Source organism: Molothrus ater, chromosome 13 (assembly GCF_012460135.2).
Source record: "Molothrus ater isolate BHLD 08-10-18 breed brown headed cowbird chromosome 13, BPBGC_Mater_1.1, whole genome shotgun sequence".
In the NCBI taxonomy this organism is placed as follows: domain Eukaryota; kingdom Metazoa; phylum Chordata; class Aves; order Passeriformes; family Icteridae; genus Molothrus; species Molothrus ater.
The window spans coordinates 17140873-17161625 of NC_050490.2; the positions used below are offsets into that span (position 1 = coordinate 17140873).

The following is a 20753-nucleotide window of genomic DNA, read 5'->3' on the forward strand; positions in this document are numbered from 1 at the left end:
TAACCAGCAAATTTGGTTAGAGCTAATTTTGAGTGATATGTTTGCTGCAGATGTTCATTCCAGTATATAGGAAAGAAGGACTGTTATTAAAAAGCCAAATTGTGCCCACAGTTGAATTATCTGAGACAATCTAGTTTAGCTATTTTCCCTGTCAGAAAAGCACCATTGCTCTTTGTGAACTCCAGTGTCATTTGCTTGGAAACATATCTGCATTATAACAAGTGCTCTCTCAGTTTCTCAGGAACCATGGGAACAGCAAGATTATTTTATCACTGAAGTCTTATCAACACAAATTTAGAAGATCTCTGTGTTCCTTTCAGGACAGGTGTAGTCAGCACAGTGTCAAAACTGGCAGCTGAAATTTGGAAAATTGGATAAACAACTGTGAAGTGGGAGATTCTCTTCTGGTGGAACTGCATCTCACCATCTGCACTAAAACCTCTTTAAAAATAAGACTCAAAACTCTTAAATCACTTAAGAACTTCTGAGAATTGTTGTGTGTATCCCTAAGAAATTGCATTAATTTTTGTGTGTCCTACAACGCTAACACTGTTGAAATCTGCATGCTTGGGAAGTGGCCCACTGAGCCTTCAATTAATTTTTCATTTCAGTTTGCCAAGATCCTTTTGGTTGTCTTGAAATATTTTAGCTTTTTTAGAAAACCAATGCTGACAAAAAGGACGCGTTCCTAACTCAGACCCAGCAGAGCAGCACGCTGGGATGCAATGCTCTGTTACGCTGGCACTGCCTTTCCCGTTGTTGCCCCTGGGCTCACAAGGTTTGTCATTTCCATCCCTTGCAGAACACCCAAAGGATAAGCAGTTCTCAGTCCACGCAGCCCCTGGCCACCCCCGTGCTGTCGGTGACGACCCCGAGCCTGCCCCCGCAGGGCCTGGTGTACACGGCCACCTGGGACAGCACCCCCAGCACCGGTAAGTGCTGCTGACCGTGCCTGGAGCAGGGGCCTCAGACAGACCCTGGGGGCACGGCCATGGCTGTGCCCACACCCGTGCTCACACCTGTGCCCACACCTCACACCTGTGCTCACACCTGTGCCCACACCTGTGCCCACACCTGTGCCCACACCCGTGCTCACACCGGGTGATTCCAGCTCTCCTGGGATCCGGGCCACGCACAGGGAGGGACGGGGTCTGCGTGGGGTTCCAAGGAGAGCCTTTATTGAGCTCCTTCCTCAGAAGGGTGCAGGGATGAAGGGCCCTGAGGCAGGGAAAGCAGGGGTTTGTATGGGGATCTTGAGGGGTGGGACAGAGGGGAGGGACCAATAGGATACATCTCATCTACATTCAACAGCAGGGCATGCTGGGAGAAGCTTTTTTCTCACCCTAACAGAGGAGGCTGTCACCTGAGGGGTCGAGGGGAGCGTTGTGGATTCTTTTTCCTCTTGGCCCACTGGCCTCCACAGCTGGGGTCGGGGCTGGGACTGCACACGGAGTCAGAAGCCCAGGAAATTCGTGTTTCTGTGACATTTGACTTTGTTTTCCTCTTCAGTTCAAATGAAGGCTCTTACTCATCAAAACCGAGCCTGTAGCAATCCCACCAGGAACTGGAGTGCCTCACGTTTAGGCAATAGCTGATCCTTCAGTACTTCTGTTCTTCAGATACTTTTATTGTCTGCAGGACCTTAAAACTCCTTTTTATCCAAGCTGGGTGTGATGTAAGGCATTTGGTAATGTAAAAGTGATGAGTGGTTTGCTGGTTGGGAAAGTAGTTCATGAAAATCAAGTAATAAGTGATGGAACATGAGGCAACGCCAGCCTCAAGTTGCACAAGGGGAGGTTTAGGTTGGATAGCTCTGGTGTGCAGTGGCTGTTCAGAGCAAACCCTTGTGGTCCCTGCTCAGAGGAGCCTCAGTGAGTTTCACCTGACACAGCCCTTCTGTCCAGGATGCTGTTCCAGGGAGCAGCTGGGTGCATCCCTCACTCAGAATAACCTGGGAGCTGCTGGCTGGAACACCAAAAGCTGAGAGGGGCTGGAATCTCGGGAAGCAGCAAAGGCAGTGGGAACTGATGTCCTACGTAATGGACAAGTGCTGGGCTGTGATTTTAAACTCCAGCCCATTTCCTTTGAGAATGCAAATAATTTGTACAAAGCTTTTAGCCTTTAGTGGTTTTCACACACTTCAGAATCATTTCTATCAGATTGAACCTTTCAGGGGATTTGCAGGAAGAAATTTGATGTTGAAACCAAATTGTTGCCTGGGGATTCTCAGGGTAGTCTCCACTTACAGCACAATTTCAGTTTTGCAATTCAAGCACTAAGATAAAATTTAAATACCTTAATTGTTTTTCTGGATTGATAAGGTTGATTTTTTTCAGGACTGGAAGGGATAGCTTCAGCTCTTGGATCCTTAATTAAAATGTTGGATATGAGTTTTCCACAAATACCCTATTTTATATAATCTGTTTTGGTATTCTGTAGATTGTTAGAGGAAGGGCCAGAACTAACTGAATTACTAAAACAATCCAGGCATTTAAAAAAATATTGAACCCCCTTGCAATCAGTTAATTAATAATTGACACCTGAGCAGAGCACACCAAGCCATAAATTCCTGGCTGCAGGTCAGTTGTTTTGCAGAGGTACAGACTGGCAGTGCTGCTTGTGGGGGGCACAGCAGTGATGGTTTCTGTGGTGCACAAGGGGCTCTTGTGTGTACATCTCACACCAGGTTCCTCCTGCAGCAGGGGTGTCCTCCTGTCACTGCCAGCAGATACGGGATTATTTAGGGAATTAATAATGCAGCTAATTGTGTAGTGACTTATGTGCTCTTTGGAAAAATACCTCCTCAAAGCCCTGTCACCAGACACGTCCTGTCTGAAGTGTCAGAAGTTAATTGTCCATGGTCATGAAAGCTGTAATTGCAGTGGAAAAAAATTACATGGGAACTGAATTCCTATCAGTGTTTCCTTCAGGTCTGCTCTGACAAATCCCATCAGCCCAGCACATCCATGTCCAGGGTGTGCCTGGGCTGCAGTGGGCAGGTGTTGGAGGCCTGGCTGCTTTGCAGGCTCAGTGCATGTCTGGGTCACTGCAGGGGCTGCACAGTTGTTATTTTTTCTTTATTTTTTGAATTCAATTTTAGTCTTGCAAAAGGGGCTTTTTGGGTCAGTCATCTTAGGACAAACCTTTCTGAAGCTATGCAGAAATATGTGTGAAGGTTTTCAGAGTTTTAGTAGAAGTGACAACTGAGAAGAAATGAAGCAGAAAGAAAAAGGCAGCCCAAGAAACTTCACCTGCTGGAGCAGCTGGGACTCCTGAGGCCTTTAGGAAGGCTCCTGCAGGGATGTGTGTGGGTCTCTGACAGCACAGGGCCAAGTCTTACTGTAAGGTGCACACCTCTGTATATACACTGCATTAATGTGTTGTACCTGTGGGTTTGGAACAAGCTCCCAGACAGCAACATGGAGAACCTGAAAGCAGAAGGCAAAAATTTTTCATTTGGAGGCCTCTGTACTGTTAAGCTCCCCATGAGCTTGGCAGGATTGCTCCCAGACTGCAGAGTTTTCATGTTTGGATTCCTTTGGATCAGCTGCCTTTATTTGTTCTGGGCAGAAAGTCTTTGTATTTATATATATATATGTATGTATGTTATATATATGAACCCCCCTATACATTATTTTGTTGTTTATTTGTTTCTCCCTCTTAGATTACTCCTTGACTAGCGCAGACCTGTCTGCCCTGCAGGGGTTTAACTCCCCAGGAATGCTGTCCCTGGGGCAGGTGTCTGCCTGGCAGCAGCACCACCTCCGTCCCGCGGCCCTCAGCTCTCTTGTGTAAGTACCCAGGGCAGCACTGGGGGGGCTGGAGCAGCTGCACCAGGGGAATATTCAGCACATTTCCACCTCTTGTCTGTGCTGGAAAGCATTCCTGTGTCGGGGTGTTTGTCCCTTCAGTCACCTCCAGCCTCCAGCTAATGAGCTGTGTCCCTGCAGGCTCAGCTTCTCACCAAGGGGGCACCTGTGTGGTGACTGAACTGTTTGGCAATAGGAAATATTTGTTTGTTCTGAACTTCTGTAAACGCAGCTCAGACCTTTAATTAATGATTTTTTCACCTTTGCTCTTCCCAGTAAACTGCATTTGTTTCTGTGCTGAGCCCCAAGCCCTCACCACCACAGACACACGAATCGTCACTTGGTTTTCACTTTCTGCGTTTTCTGATTTGCACCTTTGGTTTTCCTTCCCCAGCACTGGCAGCCAGCTATCTCAGGGTTCAAACCTCTCCATTAACACCAACCAAAACATCAACATCAAATCGGAACCGATCTCCCCTCCCCGGGACCGCGTCACCCCCTCGGGGTTCCCGCCGCAGCAGCCGCAGCAGCCGCAGCCGCCGCCGCCGCCGTCGCGCCAGGAGCTGGGGCGCTCGCCGGTCGACAGCCTGAGCAGCTCCAGCAGCTCCTACGACGGCAGCGACCGCGAGGACCCGCGCAGCGACTTCCACTCGCCCGTGGTGCTGGGGCGGCCGCCCAACGCGGAGGATCGGGAGAGCCCCTCGGTAAAACGCATGAGGATGGACACGTGGGTGACATAAACCCGCCGTGCCGCCCTCGCAGCTTTGTGTTCTCAACATGAACTGTCCTGACATATCTAAATTTATAAATAAGGACGTGAATAAGTATATTTATATGTATATACATACGTGCATATATATATCTTCACATGCATATATATGTGCTAGTGTGTGTAGCATACACCAATCATCAGGCACTTACGACAAACTCTTGTATAGCTGCAGATGTCCCTTGGTAAAAGTAACAGAACAATCCCGTAGGTTTGAGCTCTAGTCTGGCACTTACCTGGACTCGTGTGTGACCCCAGCCCGGCCCGCGCAGAGCGGCGTCCCCGCAGTGTCTCCTCCTCCTCCACACCCACCCGAGCGAGGGCTCGCCTGTAGTACCGTCCCTGTGTGTAGTCAGCTCTATGGTTACTCGTAGTTAAGAAATAATTGCTTTGTAGCAGCAGAGCAGTAGAAAAGCAGGAAGAAGAAAGCAATACTGTACATAAACTGACCTTTCTATTACCCAACCTGGCATGGGTCTCTATTGCAGAGGGTGCATGGAGAAGGGCTGATGCTATAAGAAATAAAAAAAAAAAACAAACAAAAACCCTGTTTTGCACGTGCAAAAAAAAAAAAAAAGTGTATTGGGTCAAAGAAGTGATTTTTTTAATGAGTGAAAGAGAGCATAGAGAACTCGCATGAAATATTCAGAAAATATTAGCCTAGAAAATAGAACATTAACAAAATAAAATTAATATATTAAGTTATAATTGGAATATGTTTGACAAATTTGTTTTTACGTTCATACCTTTGAAAAATATAGAAACGGATTTTAGCTCATGTATATTTTATATTAAAGAAAACAATACCCTAATGAATTGAAGACTATATATAAAGTTATATACAGTACTTTTGAACACATTCTGCTATGAATTATTTATATAAGCCAAAGCTGTATGTTGTAGCTTTTTTGTAGAGTATAGTTTTATCTTATTTTGACTTTCTAGTTTTTGCTTTCAAAGATGAAAAGGAAAAACTTGCAGGCGGAACCTTGGGGGAAAAATAAGCCATGAACACTTATATGTAAATTTAAATTTGAGCCAAACTCTTTGTGTATATAGCATCCTAAATATATTATCACCTTTGGTGTAAGTACCTATGTATTGTACGGTCACCAGATTAAAAAGTATATTTTTGTGGATTGACGCCAACTTGAAACAAGGCGAGGTCCTTATTAAGTAGAGTATTCACTGTTTAATATTTACTATTTTGTTAAATATACTGTACTTTCTTTGGATTTTAATTATTATTAATATTATTATCCAGATTTTTCAGAGGGTGTATAAAGGGGTTGGCCCCCTCACTGGTGGTGAATGTGTGCCGTTCAATTGTAATCTCTGTGCTGTATGGTTAAGCTTCATTATACATTTTATATATATGTATATAAATAGCAAAGTGGCAAAAAAAAATCCGGTGTTAAGTTCATCCTGCATAAATATAAAAAATCTGTTACAACACATTTTAAGGCATCATTTTAAAGCTGCCTCTTCTGAGGAGGAAAAAAAACCAGTGGAAAAACTTGACCTAATTTCTCATGATAGGGAAATGACACATATCAGAGGAGCACAAAAGGTTTTGTGAGTTGGCAAGTGGTTTGGGAAAAATTTGCTGCTTCCAAGAGAGGGAGGAATGCAGAGCCCCCTTGTGCCACGAGACTGGGCTGGGAGCAGGTTTGGTGTTGGATGCAGGGCTGGGATCCCACCGGTGCTCCCGGTCACCTCCAGGCTGGCAGTGCTGGTTCTGGTGGAAGCTGCAGAGCCGTGGGATTGCCCAAACACTTCAGAGTTAGCCCTGATATTTATTACGGTTTTTGCTTGGGCTTTTTTTTTTTTTTCCAGTTAGGAAAAATCCCTTGATGCGGTAAGGGGGGGTGAGAAGGGCGCTGTCCCTGTGGCCTCCAGCCCTGTCTCGCTGTCCTGGCACCGTTCAGAGCCGCAGGGGCTGCAGTGCCCTCCGGCCCTTCCCTTGGAACTGCTTCCCCTTTCCTGGGTTCGTCCCGGCTGGCAGGAGGGTGCAGGCAGGAGGGACTCGTTCCCGTGGCCGCTGTCCCCAGTGACCGAATCCACTTGCTGCTCCCTGGAACCTTTTGCTGCTCTGACCAGTGATGTGAGTTCCATGATTTATGCACCTGTATGAACTTTGCTGTACATCCGAGTGGGAGTTCTGCATTCACATTTACTGTCTATTTTCTTGTGTGCCTTATCAGATGGCTTTGCTGACTGTATCTCAATAGTCTTTATTTCTATGCAGGTTTTTAAACAGTACTTAACTACTGTTTTCTTAAAGACAAAGCTACACAAGGGTTAGAGTTTGTATTGAAATTGCACCAATGAATTAAAAAAAATAATAAAAAGAATCAGTTCTAAAGAGCTGGGCAAGGGAGTGGCCCTGTGCTGCCCCAGCCCCGGCAGAAACGTCCTTCCACAGCCCTCCGGTCTCGGGGAGCACCTCCTGCCACCGAGGACATGGGAATCCTGGTTTTTAATAACAAGTAACTCACTTTGAAACATACTTTTTTAGAAATTGTAAAAATGTTTTATATAAAAAAAAAAGAGATGACATAGCACAGATATTTCAACAGGTTAAAAAAAAAAAACTTTTTAAAATTATCTCTGCTGACTGAAGTGCAAGTGGATCCAATCCTGGGCTGAACCCAGTCAGGTCTGAATGATTTAAGATTTTTATCTCTGTTGTGACAAATCACCTCCATCCTCGAGCTCTCACGATAGTTTTGAGAACGCCACGTTGTCAGGGACTCGTCAGAGAGAACTGCTTTAGCCTTGCCTTCCCTCCAAGGACACTAATGCATCAGAAACTTGCGAGTTACTGTGCGCACAAGAAATACATAGTAAATAAGGAACAAAACAACTCCTAACAATTGATCCTGGGCAGAAGTTAAATCCGAATGTGAAAGAAAGACTTAACCAATGTAAACATTTAAATCTTAGTAGAACCTTTCTTCACTTTGCTGTGCAAGAGAACACTGCTTTGCTATATTTAAAATGGCTTTTTTAAAAGAGATTTATGTATTTGGTAAATGTTTGTAGTCAACAGTTCACAAGAAGCTGTTCACGGTTTAATGCTGATAAGCCGTTTGGCGGCACAAGCTGGACTTTGTTGCCATCCTTGAGACGAATCTTTTAAGAAAAAAAATAAGTTAATCTCAATTTTTTTCCCTGAATGTGTTGTTTTTTCTTCAATATACAATAAATATTCTAGTGAACTTTTTATCAAATGGTTAAGAAAATGCTAGAGGTTGTTGTAAAATATTTGTATCCTGCATTCACTAAAGTAAAGATACTGGCTTTTACTGTGTACTCCGGCCTCTCTCGTGTTTGCAGAGCACTGGTCCCGTCCGGCGCGTCCTTGCCCACTCCAGGTGCCAGTCCAGGTGCCAGGTGTTGGTTCTTAATTGCAGCCATGAGGGTGTTCATCAGCAGGGATACAGGCACACTTGTTACTGCACTCAAGGACTGATGCCTGCTAGGAACCTTTCATAAACCGTGGAGAAACTGGCAGCTGAACCAGGCTCCATTGGGAGTGCAGAGCCCAAGGGCAGTCCTGCCTCAGCCCCGGCTCCTCCTGCTGCTCCCAGTCCCGCTCACTGCAGAGCCTGAGGTGAGGCTGCAAGGGGCCCCTCGTTCTAAGCTGGTGCTCAGCTGTGTGGGAGCAAATGAAGCACAGGCTCTGCCCCTTGTGCTTTTATTTCATGTGGCTTTATTTAAAAATATAAGAACCTGGTCCCACCCCCTCCCCAGAACAAGGAGATACAGCTCTTCACAGAAGAAAAATACAAGATTTTGTTCAGTATAAGATACTTTGGCATGTTCATTTATAAAATCAGGTTCCCACTTTTGAGAGCTGCAGGGAACGCAGGTTCTCACGGTAGCAGCACAGTTGTGCCTGTGTGGTGTGGGGTCCTCACTGGCTGGAGACACTTGGATGCTCCCTGTCGAGGCAGACAGTGCCCGGCACAGGCACAGAGGCACAGAGTCAGTCCTTGAGGCCAGGCTGAGGCCACACCTGCACAGCAGGTGCTCCTAGCACAGCCCCTCCCCAGCCCCTGCCCTGCCCCAGCCAACCTCAGGCTGCCAGGGGAAGCTGGAAAAGCCCTGTGGTCCTGCTGGCAGCTGGGAAGCTGCAAATGGGGCTTGGCCAAGGTGGGGACAATGAACAGGAGCTTCCTGCTCCTGCCCACCAGCGCTGGCCTCACCCTCAGCACCAACCTGCCCACACATGTAGTGGTTGGTTCCAGGAAAGCCTTCACCTCTGCCCACAGGCCCAGAATTTGCTCAATCAAATTTCTGAGGCAAGTTCTTCTCTTTAGCAAATCTCCCAAGGCCTCCCTTGCTGCTCCCTTGCAGCAGGTAGTGTTTGCTGAGTGGCCCTGAAGAGCACAGCCCTGTGAAGCTTTTCAGTGCACGTGGTCAGTTCACAGAAACTGTCACAATCAGCAGCGCCACAGTCCTCTCCAGAAAGGCTTCACCCTTCTTCCTTCTTGGCCTACTGTCCTGGGCCTTGCAACCTGCACCCAGCTCCCACTTCACTCCCACTCAGACTGCACACAAGGAAGTAATTCCATGACTGAGCCTGGGTCTCTGAGAAGCACCACTATAGACTATTATTAGTTTTTTTAGCGAATAATACTGACTAGACCTCCTGCCAGCAAATGAGCCCTTGAGAAGTGCCTGTGACTCCTCTCTCGTGCTCTCCTGTCATCCAACAGCCCCTGCAGGGCTGAGCAGCACCCTGGGACAGCACAGATCCTGCACTGAGATCTCTGAGGGATTTCACTGAGGGGAAGAGGTCTGGGCTCACCCTTCCCAGGGTTGGGCCTGATGCATCTCAATTGAACACAGCTCAAAGATCTGCTCAGGAGGGTGACGAGGTGGGGTGCTGGCAGCGCCATCGTGCCCTGGCACACCCAGCTCAGAGCTCCAGAAAGCATCATTAGGGTCAAGCAGGCCAAAACCACCATGGTCTGCAAGAGACAAAAATGACACTTCTGAGAAAAAGCGTCCCCCGCTTCTATTCCAGCAAAAAGTGTTTCCTTAAAATGCAAACAACCCCCAACTTTCCAACCACATTAATACTGCACTCTCTAGCTCAGCAGCAAAGAATTTGCTTCTAGACACGGCATTAAGAAATACCTGAAGCAACCATAATGAATAAATTGCTACAAAATACTTTCCCTCAACAGAGTTCCCAACTCTGAAGCCACCTGGGTGATGATCTCTTTAAGCAACAAAGCATCCTTGTTTTTCTATCAAAATCACATCACCTCATTTTCAGTCAAATTCAGGATTACATCATCAGCTACTTATAAAAATAAAAATAATCTGTATTGTGATATCCCCTCGGGTGCACTGGAGTCAGTCACGAGCCTACGGGCATCGCTGCTGGAGAGGCTGAAGTGGACTGCCCTTTCACCTTAGGATTTTTTTTCCTACGACTGAGTCTCGTGGTAATTTCCCTTCCTATCCAGCCGATGAAACATTTGAGTTTGTCATGTTAGAGGTGTGGGCCACCAGGCCTTGTGTTTTAAAATAGATGATATAAAACACTGGCAGGACGATTCCTATCAGGAGCATAATGAACACGGCGTTCCACCACTGGATTCCGCAGTCCGCGCCGTTCCCGGCTTTGTCCCGGTTCCCTGCCTCGGGCGGGGGCCTCTCCAGCCCCTCCCCGCCGTACTCCGCGTTCAGCTGCACCTCCACCTGCACGGCGTCCTGGATGCTCTGGTCGATGCCCCTGAAGTACTCACTGACTCGCCGGCCGCCAGCGGAGCCGCCAGCAGAGCTGCCCGCACCGGGGTCGGGCTCCGGCGGCTCCACGCGCGTCAGGCCGGGCTGGGCGGGCCCCGCCGGGGGCGGCCGCAGGACCCCGGCGCCCTCCGTGAGCAGCCCGTGCGGCCGCACCGGGATCTTGATGGACTTCAGCGCGTACAGATCCTGCTCCCGGATGAAGTTGTTGACGCGTTTGATATCTGCAACCTAAGGAATCCAGAAAGGACACAAACAGTGAGGGCAGGACAGCCCAGGAGTGAGGCAGGAAGCAGCTACAAAACCAGTGTGCAGGGAGCCGTCAGGGAATAAAAGCAGGCCCTGGATGCAGGTGGTTTGATGTTCTGAGAGATTCTCCAGCAGTTCCAGGGGGGCTCCAGGCCCTGCAGGACAGAGTCAGTCCCCTGTGAAACCAGTCTACAACCTCCATCTCCTGTGCCTGCTCTATTTTGCTCCATACTGCCCTCCCTTCTCCTTGCTTCCTTTGCCCTTCTCTCAGTTAAGGCAAGAAGAATCTTTTTAACTAACAGATCCTTTAAAAAACTATTTTCATACCTTACACGAGTGCTTAAGGAGAGAGCACAACACCAGTGTGAGCATCTCCTGCTCAGGAAATTATTTCAGAGTGATCAGAGCTCCATTTTGGGAGCACACCAGTTCTGAAAGCAAGGGCACAGCCTGGAGAGCAGGTGAGCACCTCCCACACAGGCACGAGCATCCTCTGCTCAAGGAACACCTCTCTGCTGCAGGACAGAGCTCATCCAGCCCATTCCTCCTGAGCATGTCCTGCTGAAGGACAATCACCTCTGTGCTCCTGACACCACCTTTGGTGGCTCCTGTGTAGGGCTCCTGTCTGTGAGCTGTGTCCCCACCCAGCAGCAGGAAGAGCAGGGGAGAACCAGCCTCATGTGCAGCATCAGGCACAGGGACAGGCAGTGCCAATGCAAGGACAAAGGCAAGGCAGCATCTCTCAGGTAACATTAACCAAGAGAAGATGCTTAATGCAGTGGCCACTCACAGCCACCCAGCAAGCACAGCAACTTCGCAGTTGCACTAAACCCTCTGTCAAAGGAAAGGAACAGGATGTCAGTGTGTGCCAGGAGCTCTCTGCTGCAGCCAAGGAGATGTGAAAGAACCTTGAGGAAAAGGCTGGAGGGCACAAAAACCAGCGGGAGCCAAAGGAAAGAGAAAGGCAACACAAACAGGTAAAGCACCTCTCATCCATCACAGCAGAGACACAGCAGAGGGACTGTGCTTTGCTCTCCAGAAATCACAGCATGACCTGCATTCACTGCACACACGCTCAGGGCTGCCAAGGAAACTGGGGAGCTAAAACAAAAAAACCCACTTTACTTCCTAAGCACTCTGCTCAGAGGTAGAGAGGAGAGGAGATGGAAGCCTGAATCTCATGTTTACTCTGCAAAGCTTGAGAACTCTGAAAACAGCACATTTAACCCAGGACCTGATCTGGGGACCCTGAGGCAAAAGGATCCTCAGTCACTGCTCCGGGCTCCTCATGGCCAGCCCCAGTGTCAGCTCTGGACTTAAACACTGCAAAATTTCTTAGTTATGAAATAACAATCTCACCCAGAGCCTCCTAACTGAGGTGCTGCTTCAATTTCTGGATTTGTTCCAATGAAAACAAATTACTGGGACAGTAAATATCCCCCGTGGTGTCTGCAATCAAATACTGCAGTGTGGTGCTAAGACTCTAGAAACAGAAAGTGGAGCAGCACTCACACAGAAACAACAAACAAAGCCGATGGGAAGCAAGAGAGAGATTGGGCTGCACAAGCATTTAGGCTTATTTTCTGTACTCATTTTTTGGCTGCAGTGAGCTCCTCTTGTCCCAGCCTAAGAACAATGCCAAAAGCAAGCCAGGACTATAAATGGTCAAGAGTAAAAATGAGAATTTTGAAGTGCTTTGCATCCTTGCCAAGTTATCTGTGGCACACACACAGAGCTATTTGTTGCAGTGTCTTACTATCCCCTCCCCAAGCAGATTCTGAAACCAATGTCAAGTTCTCATTGATTTCAAGGAGAAGTTCCTCCTGGATTTTTACACACATTTGCCTATATATCTGTGGTTACAGTTCTCACTGCTGTCCTGGTGACCTTTCAGGAGCTGTTTAATTGTGCAAATAAAATAAAACACATGAAAACTGTCATGCCAGTCTTTAAATAGACAAATCTCCCACAGTAGGGACTTTGGTACCTGTTCACTTTAACTGGAATAAGTCAGAAGTGCCCCTTCTGGAAGGAGGCAGGCAGCAGGACAGTTTTTGTCCTGTGGGAGGAGAACACTGACTCTGTGGTCCCTTCCATCAGCTTGCTTTTCCCTTGGGCAGGCCCAGCAGCCTCCAGAGGGGCTGAAAGGCTCCGGGAGTGGGGCAGCCACAGCAGGGACAGAACTGGGTGACAGTGCAGAGGCACAGCAGGACTCTTCATAAACCAAAGAACTGTTCAGAATCTCCCTCCTCGGAGTTCACCCAACTGCTGTGAGTCTGCCCAGGGGCTGCTGAGAGCAGCACACAGCTTCACACCCAAACACAGCTCAGCTCTGCCTTCTCAGGCTCTCCTGGGGCCAATCAAGGCCTATTCAAGTCCTACCAGACTCTCTTCTCCACACGCATCAGCAGAACCTACAAGGGTCCCTTTTTTGTTTTGTTTTTGTTTCTAAGGGCATGGGAGGGGAGGAATTGCTGCAATCCCTCTAAGGCCTCTTGCCTCAGCTGCACCACACAGCTGCTGTGTGGTTAAGCAAGACAGCCTGCACTGGCAGGGCAGCACTGGAGCCAGAGCTGTATCATTATCCCCACTGCGGTCGCGGGCCAATGTTTCATCATGGAACTCTGAAATCACAGTCCAGCTTGCAGATAAAGGGGGCTCTAAAATACAGCTCCAACTGCGGAACAACGGGGGGCTTCTAATGTTCAGAGCAGGTAATTAAACTTTCCAGCAGTTTTGCTCTTTTTTGGAACAAAGAAAACGTGCTGTGTAGTTGTTCCAACTGAGAAATCTCACTGTGCACACGCCCTCCCTCCTGCCCACAGGCACCTGAACTGTGCACGCTTGGGATGACAGCAAACAACCAAAACCCAAACACAGACAGCACCTGGACTTTGGGACTGACCTTTGGTGCCTCTCCACATCCACCCCTGTTAGACTCAGACCTTCCTTGCAAAATGTAAGCTGATACCCTTCAAAAAATAAACAAAAAACCTCACCCATAACTGTGGTGTTTCTTTGTACTGCTCAATTTGCTTCAAAAACTCCAATGTTCCTTGAGAGCAGAGCCCTGGCCCTCATTGCTACACTCAGCTCCCTAATGTTTGCCCTCACTGAAATAACTTGGTACAACCTGCACTTAGTCACTGAAATTGTAACAGGAAAGCAGGTCAGCCAGGGTGTGAGGCTGACATCTTCCCAGGCTTTTGGCTGAACAACCATTTCTTGTGTTTGTCTGTGGTTATTTTTGCCTTTCTCCAGTTTTACCCAGACAATGACCACTCATACAATGCACAGGGCCAGCGCCTGCCGGTGTCAGCACTAGCAGAGCACAGGGGAAGCCCCGGGGGTGGTTAAGGCTCACCTTACAGCCGTACTGCAGGGCCAGCTTGTTGAGGCTGTCCTCCTCGGTGAGCTCCCTCTCCAGGAGCACCACGTCCCCCGGCCTGCCCCGGGCGGCGCTGCCCCGCTGCTGCTCCTTGCCCCGGGGCCGCAATTCCATCACGTTGAGCTCCTCCTCCGAGGACTCCTCCGAGTCGGAGCGGCCACTGGGGAACACGAACACCTGCCTGCCGGGGAAGGTGTGCACAGTGGCAGGAGCCTGGAAGGGTCTTGTCCGGCTCTCGTGCAGCCTCATCTTTCACACCGGCAGCACCTGCAACAAAACCCAGAGACTTTCAGTTTCCTCAAGACCAGCATTTAGCTCTTCAATCAGTAATTTTTTTCCAATTTTTTTTTTGGTCCACCTGTGAACAAACCTTATAACTATGTTGCTCAACATTTTAAATGCTACACCCTATAATTTTATTTTAAAAGCTACATTCTATAATTTTATTTAAAAAGCACCTTATACCTATGTTGCTCAACATTTTAAATGCTACATTCTATAATTTTATTAAAAAAGCAACACAGTCCCTTGAGCAAACGGTCTTTAATTACGGTCAAAACGTACATCAGTCTGTCTACCAAGAGACATTAAAAACTGAGCAAAGTTATCCTTTTCATAAGTCTTTAGCTCTCTACACTTTTGGAATCTACATTTTAAGCTCTTGGAAAAGCACCTTTTTTTTTTTTTTAAATAAGGACAGCTCATGCTACACTTAACTTCAAGCCGAATAACAAGGCTTAATTTTACTGCATGAAGACTAGAACCTGCCTGAGCACTTTAATTATTGCTCAGCCTACAGCTGCAAGTTCGGGTTGTTTTTTTTTTTTTCCTTCAATCCTCAGCTCCACAAACAATTTGTTGTCAGGACGAGGTATAGGTAAGAAAACCCCACATTGTTATGGATCCTTGACCTTAACGTTCTCCATCTACCCCCAAGGGATTCCTCAGGTGAAACCACTACGATTTAATGGCATTTCCTTGGCCCCGAGCACGGCACCCAGAGCTGCGGGTTGGGCTCGGCTGTGCCGAGGGAGCTCAACCCCCAGGACCCGGCTGCTGTGGGACGCCCCGGCCTCCCCCGGCACAGCTCCCTCCTCAGGGGCTGCCGAACTCTCCCCAGGCTCCTCGGGGGACCCGACCTCGTCAGCACTTCAGGGGGACCCCCATGCCCTCAAGGGAGCCCGGTGCCCTCAGCATTTCGGGAGAGTCCTTCTCCCCTCAGCTCCCGCTGCCCTCGGCACTGAAGGGGGTCCCGATCCCTTCAGCTCCCGCTGCCCTCGGCGCTCAAGGGGGTCCCAGTCCCCCAGGGGTCCCCGCTCCCCTCACAGGGTCTCGCTGCCCTCAGCGCCTCAGGTGACCCCAGCGCCCTCAGCACTTGAGGAGGGTCCGGATCCCCTCAGAGTGTCCCGCTCCCCCCTGGGGCCCCGCTCCCCGCAGGGACCCCGTTCCCCTCAGGATGTCCCGCTGTCCCCAGGGGCCCCGTTCCCCTCAGGACCTCCCGGTTCCCACCCCCCTCCCAGCGCTCCCCTCACGAACCCGCCGCCATCGGCCCCGCACCAACCTGGCCACGGTCTCGCCCAGCGCTCCTCCCATTGGCTGGCGGCGCCGGGAGGCGGGACCTCAGCGCCGCTCGGCCAATGGGAGCTCGGGAAGGGCGGTGGGGAGGGAGGAGATGAGCGGGCGGAGCCGGGCCGGGTAAGAGGCGGAGCCTCGCTTAAAGGGCCCGCGCCCCCGTTCCGGCCGGGCCGGGACCGAGCCCGAGCCCGAGCCCGAGCCCGAGCCCGAGCCCGAGCCCGAGCCCGAGCCCGAGCCCGAGCCCGAGCCCGAGCCCGAGCCCGAGCCCGAGCCCGAGCCCGAGCCCGAGCCCGAAGCGCTCGGGGGAAGCGGGTCACGCACCTGAACAGAGGGACACACCTGAACAGAGGGACACCTCACACACCTGCATAGCCCCGGGTGAGGTGCCACTGCCCTAGGACACGTCACACACCCGTACAATGGGTGAAGCCACACACCTGAATGATGGGTGATGTCACACACCTGAACCACAGGTCATGTCACACACCTGTACAGCCATGGGTGAGGTGCCACTGCCCCAGGACACCTCACACATGGGTACAAGGGGTCATGTCACACACCTGCAGAGCCCTGTGCTACAGTAACATCTCAGTTACTACATTTTTAATATGTAATAACAGATTACAATGTGTCCATATTACAGTGTGTCCATATTCCAATTTGCCAATTTTACAATACGCCAATTTACAACGTGTCCGTATTTCTGCCCCCCCGTGGGTGCCTGCAGAGCTGGCCCGCTGTGCTCCCCGCTGCTGTGTTTGCCTTGGCCCACCCTGACTCATGGCTGATGTTTAAAAAACAAGCTCAGGACACACTGCTGGCAAGTTCCACATTGGAAGCTTTTCTGGAGTGCAGGGACAGCAGAAACGATGCCCTCCTTGCCAGCTGCCAGAATTAAGCAGGCAGTCCCCCAGGTGCCCACGGGGTGAAGATCTCCTGCAGGGACAGCCTGGGGTTTGGCTCAGCCCAGGGTCTGGCTGCTCTGTGCCCTACAGGTGATGGACAAATCCACCTTTAAGTGAAATTAAAAAATTAAATCTGCTTTTAAATGAAATTAAAGCTAAGTGCAGTCGTTGGCCATCCCTTTGCCTTCCCCTGTGCAGCCCCAGTGCTGCAGGCAAGAGGGGAGGGCATTCCCTGTCCAGCTCTGGCTACCCCTGGATTAGATACAACATCAGCTGGTAAATGTGACACACTGAGAGGAAAGAAGGCTCCTCAAGCATCAAGAATTTCTTTAAGCAACAGCTGTTCTTCACAGCTCTTACCTGCCCACACACCTTGGTGGGGCTGAGGGGTTTTGGCAGGGATGGAAGGGTGCTGGGACAGTGGCCAGGCAGGATGGGCTGAGCCCGCTCCCCATCTCCCAGCAGGATCTCCTTCCCTCCATCCCTGGGCCTGATCATCCCAGGAGCACTTTGGGCTCAGGCAGCTTGCTGGCCCAACAGATGATGGATTTAGTGTGCTGGTGAGGGCTTTACAAGCATGGGGAGTAGATGAAAGGTGCCAAAATGCCTTTCCTGAGCCACTCGGAGCCTCTCTGTGACTACTGATGTTCAAAAGTTACAAGCAATAATCACATTTTGTCAAACAGATCCAGGGTAACTGGGTAACCTGTTGAACCTGGAAAATAAACTGCTGAGGAAATGCTGGAAATGTGGAGGAATCAACCAGGCTCTGCTGACAGGGCTCAGTCTGGGCTGGATTACTGTCCTCGATAGTGTCTAACAAGAAATAACCATTTTGTGGCAGTGTTGATGTTGGATCTGGGTCAATTGCATGGGTGATGTCATCATTCCAAATAATTGGAATATTTTTGTAGTTAGCAGACAGATTGTGAGAGCTGCACAGCCCCAAACAAGCAGAGTCTGTGTGAGAGCTCAATGGTTCAGTCATTATCTGCACTCAGCCAGCACAAGGGTCATTCTGAAGGTGCCCTGAATTTCAGGAAGAACCCTCCTGCCCTGACTGAGATCAATGTGACAGAGCTGTCTGCTCATTTGCACTCAATCCAAAGAGCAGTGTGTCCATGGTGCTGGGCACCAGCTGGAATTCACATCCACGCCAGCTGCTTCCCAGAGTTAATCCCTGTGATAAAGAATCAAAACCTTCATGAAGGTCTTGGCTGGGAATCTCCAAATGATCTAGAACAGGGCTCCTCTCCTGTGTCCCTGTGATTCCTGGGAGCTCTTGCTCAGACCCAGAACTGCAGTTTTCCTCATCACTTGGGATTTGTCCCTCTTTCTTCAGGCTCACTTTAGAAGTGTGAGAAGTGTCCAATACACATTCCCTGTGTTGCTCTGTGCTTCTCTTTCAGCTGCATTCTAAGCTGTGCAATAAAACCTCTCACTCAGTGACAGGCTGCTCTCCACCCTTGGGAAAAGAGTAACTTCAGGGAAAACTTCTTGAGCATCTCTTTAGTATCAACCAATCACTCCTGTTTAGTTTAGCAGATATCTGGGAAAGGCTCCTACACTGAGCACAGGAGCACTGTGAGGCAACAGGAACGTGCTGGTATTTCTGAATTATACACAAAAAGAGAAAAAGATGAATATTCCTTTTTACCTTCATTTCATTGTTCCCTAGTGGGAGACTGGGAAGGCAGCTGGAGCAAACCCCACCCATACTCTGGACATGGCATTCTAGAAATTATGATGTCTCTCTTGCAAATAATGAGTAAGAGCTGGGCTCTGCTCTGGACTAATGCAGCACAACCAATTTTAGTGGAGCTACCCCTGTGTTAAGTCAGAAGCACAAGCCAAATACAACAAAATAAACCTCTCCCCTGGTACCTGGAGTGACTCAGCTTCTGTGGGTACTGCATGTGCATTTGATTGAATTATACACACAGCCATAATTTTAAGAGGTTCATACAGTAAGCACCCAACACAGGGGGGAAAACCTCAACCGAATTAAATTAATTTTAGGTAAATACTTAATAGAGTTAATTGAGCTGTGGAGGTTACTCAGAGTGCATGTTTGGTAGCATCAGGTTACACCTTGTCTCTTTCAAGGCCCTTGGAGCTTGTGCAGCTGAGCGGGTCCCAGACTCTGCCATGGAGCACAAGTCCTGTAATTGACTGCCCTGGAAGGGTCTGGGGCTGCAGGAAGGAGCTGATGGCTCAGGTGGTGACATCAGGAAAGGAGCACAGAGCCCCTTTCCTGTCCCTGCAGGGCCATCCCTGCTCAGGGCCAGCCTGGGTACAGCCCTCCCGCACCCTCTGCAGTGTGAGCCAGCCCCCGGGGCAGGTGGCAGTCACTCATGGTGTCCCTCCATGAGCAGAGGGCTGTGTCACCTGGGTCAGGCTGTGAGGAGCTGGGTACCCTGCACCTCTGGCTTCTCCCAGGGCAGAAACAGCTCCTGCCTCCACCTTCTCAGGCTTCTTCTCCTGTCTGGAACAGAGCAGGTGTGACAATAAAGGCCCAGCTTCATCATTCATCTCAGACATCAAATTACTCCCACCTACGGGGACCACATTTGCAACTCTCTCACGTATGCAGTGACTCAGGAGTGGGACTTTTATCTGGGGAAGCAGAATGCAGATCTGAATGGCACTGCTGTCTCCTGGAGGAGATAAGGTGTCTCTGCTCAGAGCCCTTGTTCTGGGCTTGCCTTCTATCACACAGCTCCATTTGGCAGGGGCTGCCTGGTGTGTGTGATAGCAGGCACTGAATTACTTCAGAAAAACAGACTTATTCTTTCTATAAAAACAAATGACTAATTAAAAGTGGTTTTAATTTTGTAATTCATATTTTCTTGGGATTGTCCCAGACTCTGGAGTCCATGCTCCATACTCTGTCCTTATGGAGAAATTTGGTGAGGGAAAGCACCGTGAGATTTGTTCCCTTTCCTCTCCCTTACTCCTGAAATCCCCCCTCCCCCTTCTCCCTTCCTGCAACTGGTAAATTGTGAAGAACAGGAATGTTCCTGGGAAGAAACCCAGGCAGAATTGCATTCAGAACAAGTCAAAGATTTCTTGCATAGCTGAAGCATGTGTTTGCAATCCCCAGTTGCTGGAGCACGTAAGCCCTGCCAGCGAGTGCTGTTCCCTTCAGATGTTCTCAGAGAGCTCCAGGCAGTGTCCAGGGAAGCCTGTGGACAATCTGAGCTGAGGAATTGCTCCATGGCCCATCTGCTCATGATGCCATGCCAAAATGTTCTTGGTGAAAGGATGGCAAAGAGCCAGCCCTACCACTCCAAGGAGCTGTGCTAGGGATGGTCAGGAATGCTGCTCTGGGACCTCCCCCAGCCACAGACTGGTTCCATGAGAGAGCTTGGCTGCTACTACCAACCTGTCAGCCCAGACTTCAGGCAGCTTTTGGGATTGATGCTCTCCAGAATAGCCAGCATGTGCTACCCCAACAAAGGACAAAACCACAAGATCCCAAATTGTAACTGCTGGGAAGCAGCAGAGAGCCAGCAACTACAGCCTGCTCTCCCTTCAGCTTGAGAGATGCTGCTGATCTAGAGAGAAAATTACCTTTCCAAAGGGTGCAATTCAAAACTGGAACCTGACAGGGCCAGGAGGGATGGGAGTTGGGGGCTGGGACACTGGTTGGGAAAAGCAGCTTCAACCTATTTGTGAGGAAGCTTTTGTCCTTGGCACTACACGGAGCACAGGATATTGCAGGAGCACAGAGGGAGCCCTTGCTCGAGCTGGTGCTGATTCTGGGGAGAGGCAGCTTGATGAAAGCATCACTTGTCTTTCCAATGACCTTATCATGTGAGCTGAGCCTGCCAAGAGCTGTCTCTCACTCTGTGCCCCTCATGGCCTGAGCCAAGGCTCCTGGATGCTCTGTGCCGTATCTGGTATCGCTCGGCATCGCTGGCCGGCTCCCAGGGCTCACACAGGGCCTGGCTGGGACCAGGACACCTCTGTGCTTTGCTGCCTCCAGATCATCTCACTTCCAAACAGGCCCAATCTGATTTTGCAGTTTTCTGCGTATAAGGAACACCCTGAGCTTGAGGGAGGAACAGAAGGAACAGAAGATTCTTCCAAAGCAAGATCCTTGACCTCCAGATCTGCGTGGCTGCGCTGGCTCCTCTTCATGCTTCCCAACAGTGTTCCCAGGTCTTTACTGGTGTGTGGCAACAATAATGAGCAAGCAACACGTGGGGGCAGCAGAAGGCTTTGCTTCCTTGTCTGGGAGTCTGTGGTTGGAGCATCCTTGCAAGGGTCCTGAAGAGCCCAGGTGCCCCCAG

General features: G+C 49.6%; 2 protein-coding genes across 7 annotated transcripts in view; one reads left to right on the plus strand and one right to left on the minus strand.

Annotated features, from left to right (window-relative positions):
- The window catches only part of MEF2A (myocyte enhancer factor 2A), an 81385-nt gene extending 73492 nt beyond the window's left edge, over nucleotides 1–7893 (plus strand). For all 6 annotated transcript variants that reach the window (XM_036389967.2, XM_036389965.2, XM_036389966.2 and 3 more), the window contains 3 exons: nucleotides 803–932; nucleotides 3665–3791; nucleotides 4204–7893. In XM_036389967.2, the coding sequence (XP_036245860.1) occupies nucleotides 803–932; nucleotides 3665–3791; nucleotides 4204–4549 (603 nt within the window). In that variant the 3' untranslated portion in view covers nucleotides 4550–7893. The remainder of the gene's footprint in view (nucleotides 1–802; nucleotides 933–3664; nucleotides 3792–4203) is intronic.
- On the minus strand, nucleotides 7277–15350 carry LYSMD4 (LysM domain containing 4). Its single transcript, XM_036389968.2, has 2 exons — nucleotides 13955–15350; nucleotides 7277–10572 (listed from the first exon to the last, which is right to left on the minus strand). The coding sequence occupies exons 1-2, from the start codon at nucleotides 14225–14227 to the stop codon at nucleotides 10054–10056; spliced, it is 792 nt and encodes a 263-aa protein (XP_036245861.1). The 5' UTR covers nucleotides 14228–15350; the 3' UTR covers nucleotides 7277–10053.
- Between the last annotated feature and the right edge of the window lie 5403 nt (nucleotides 15351–20753).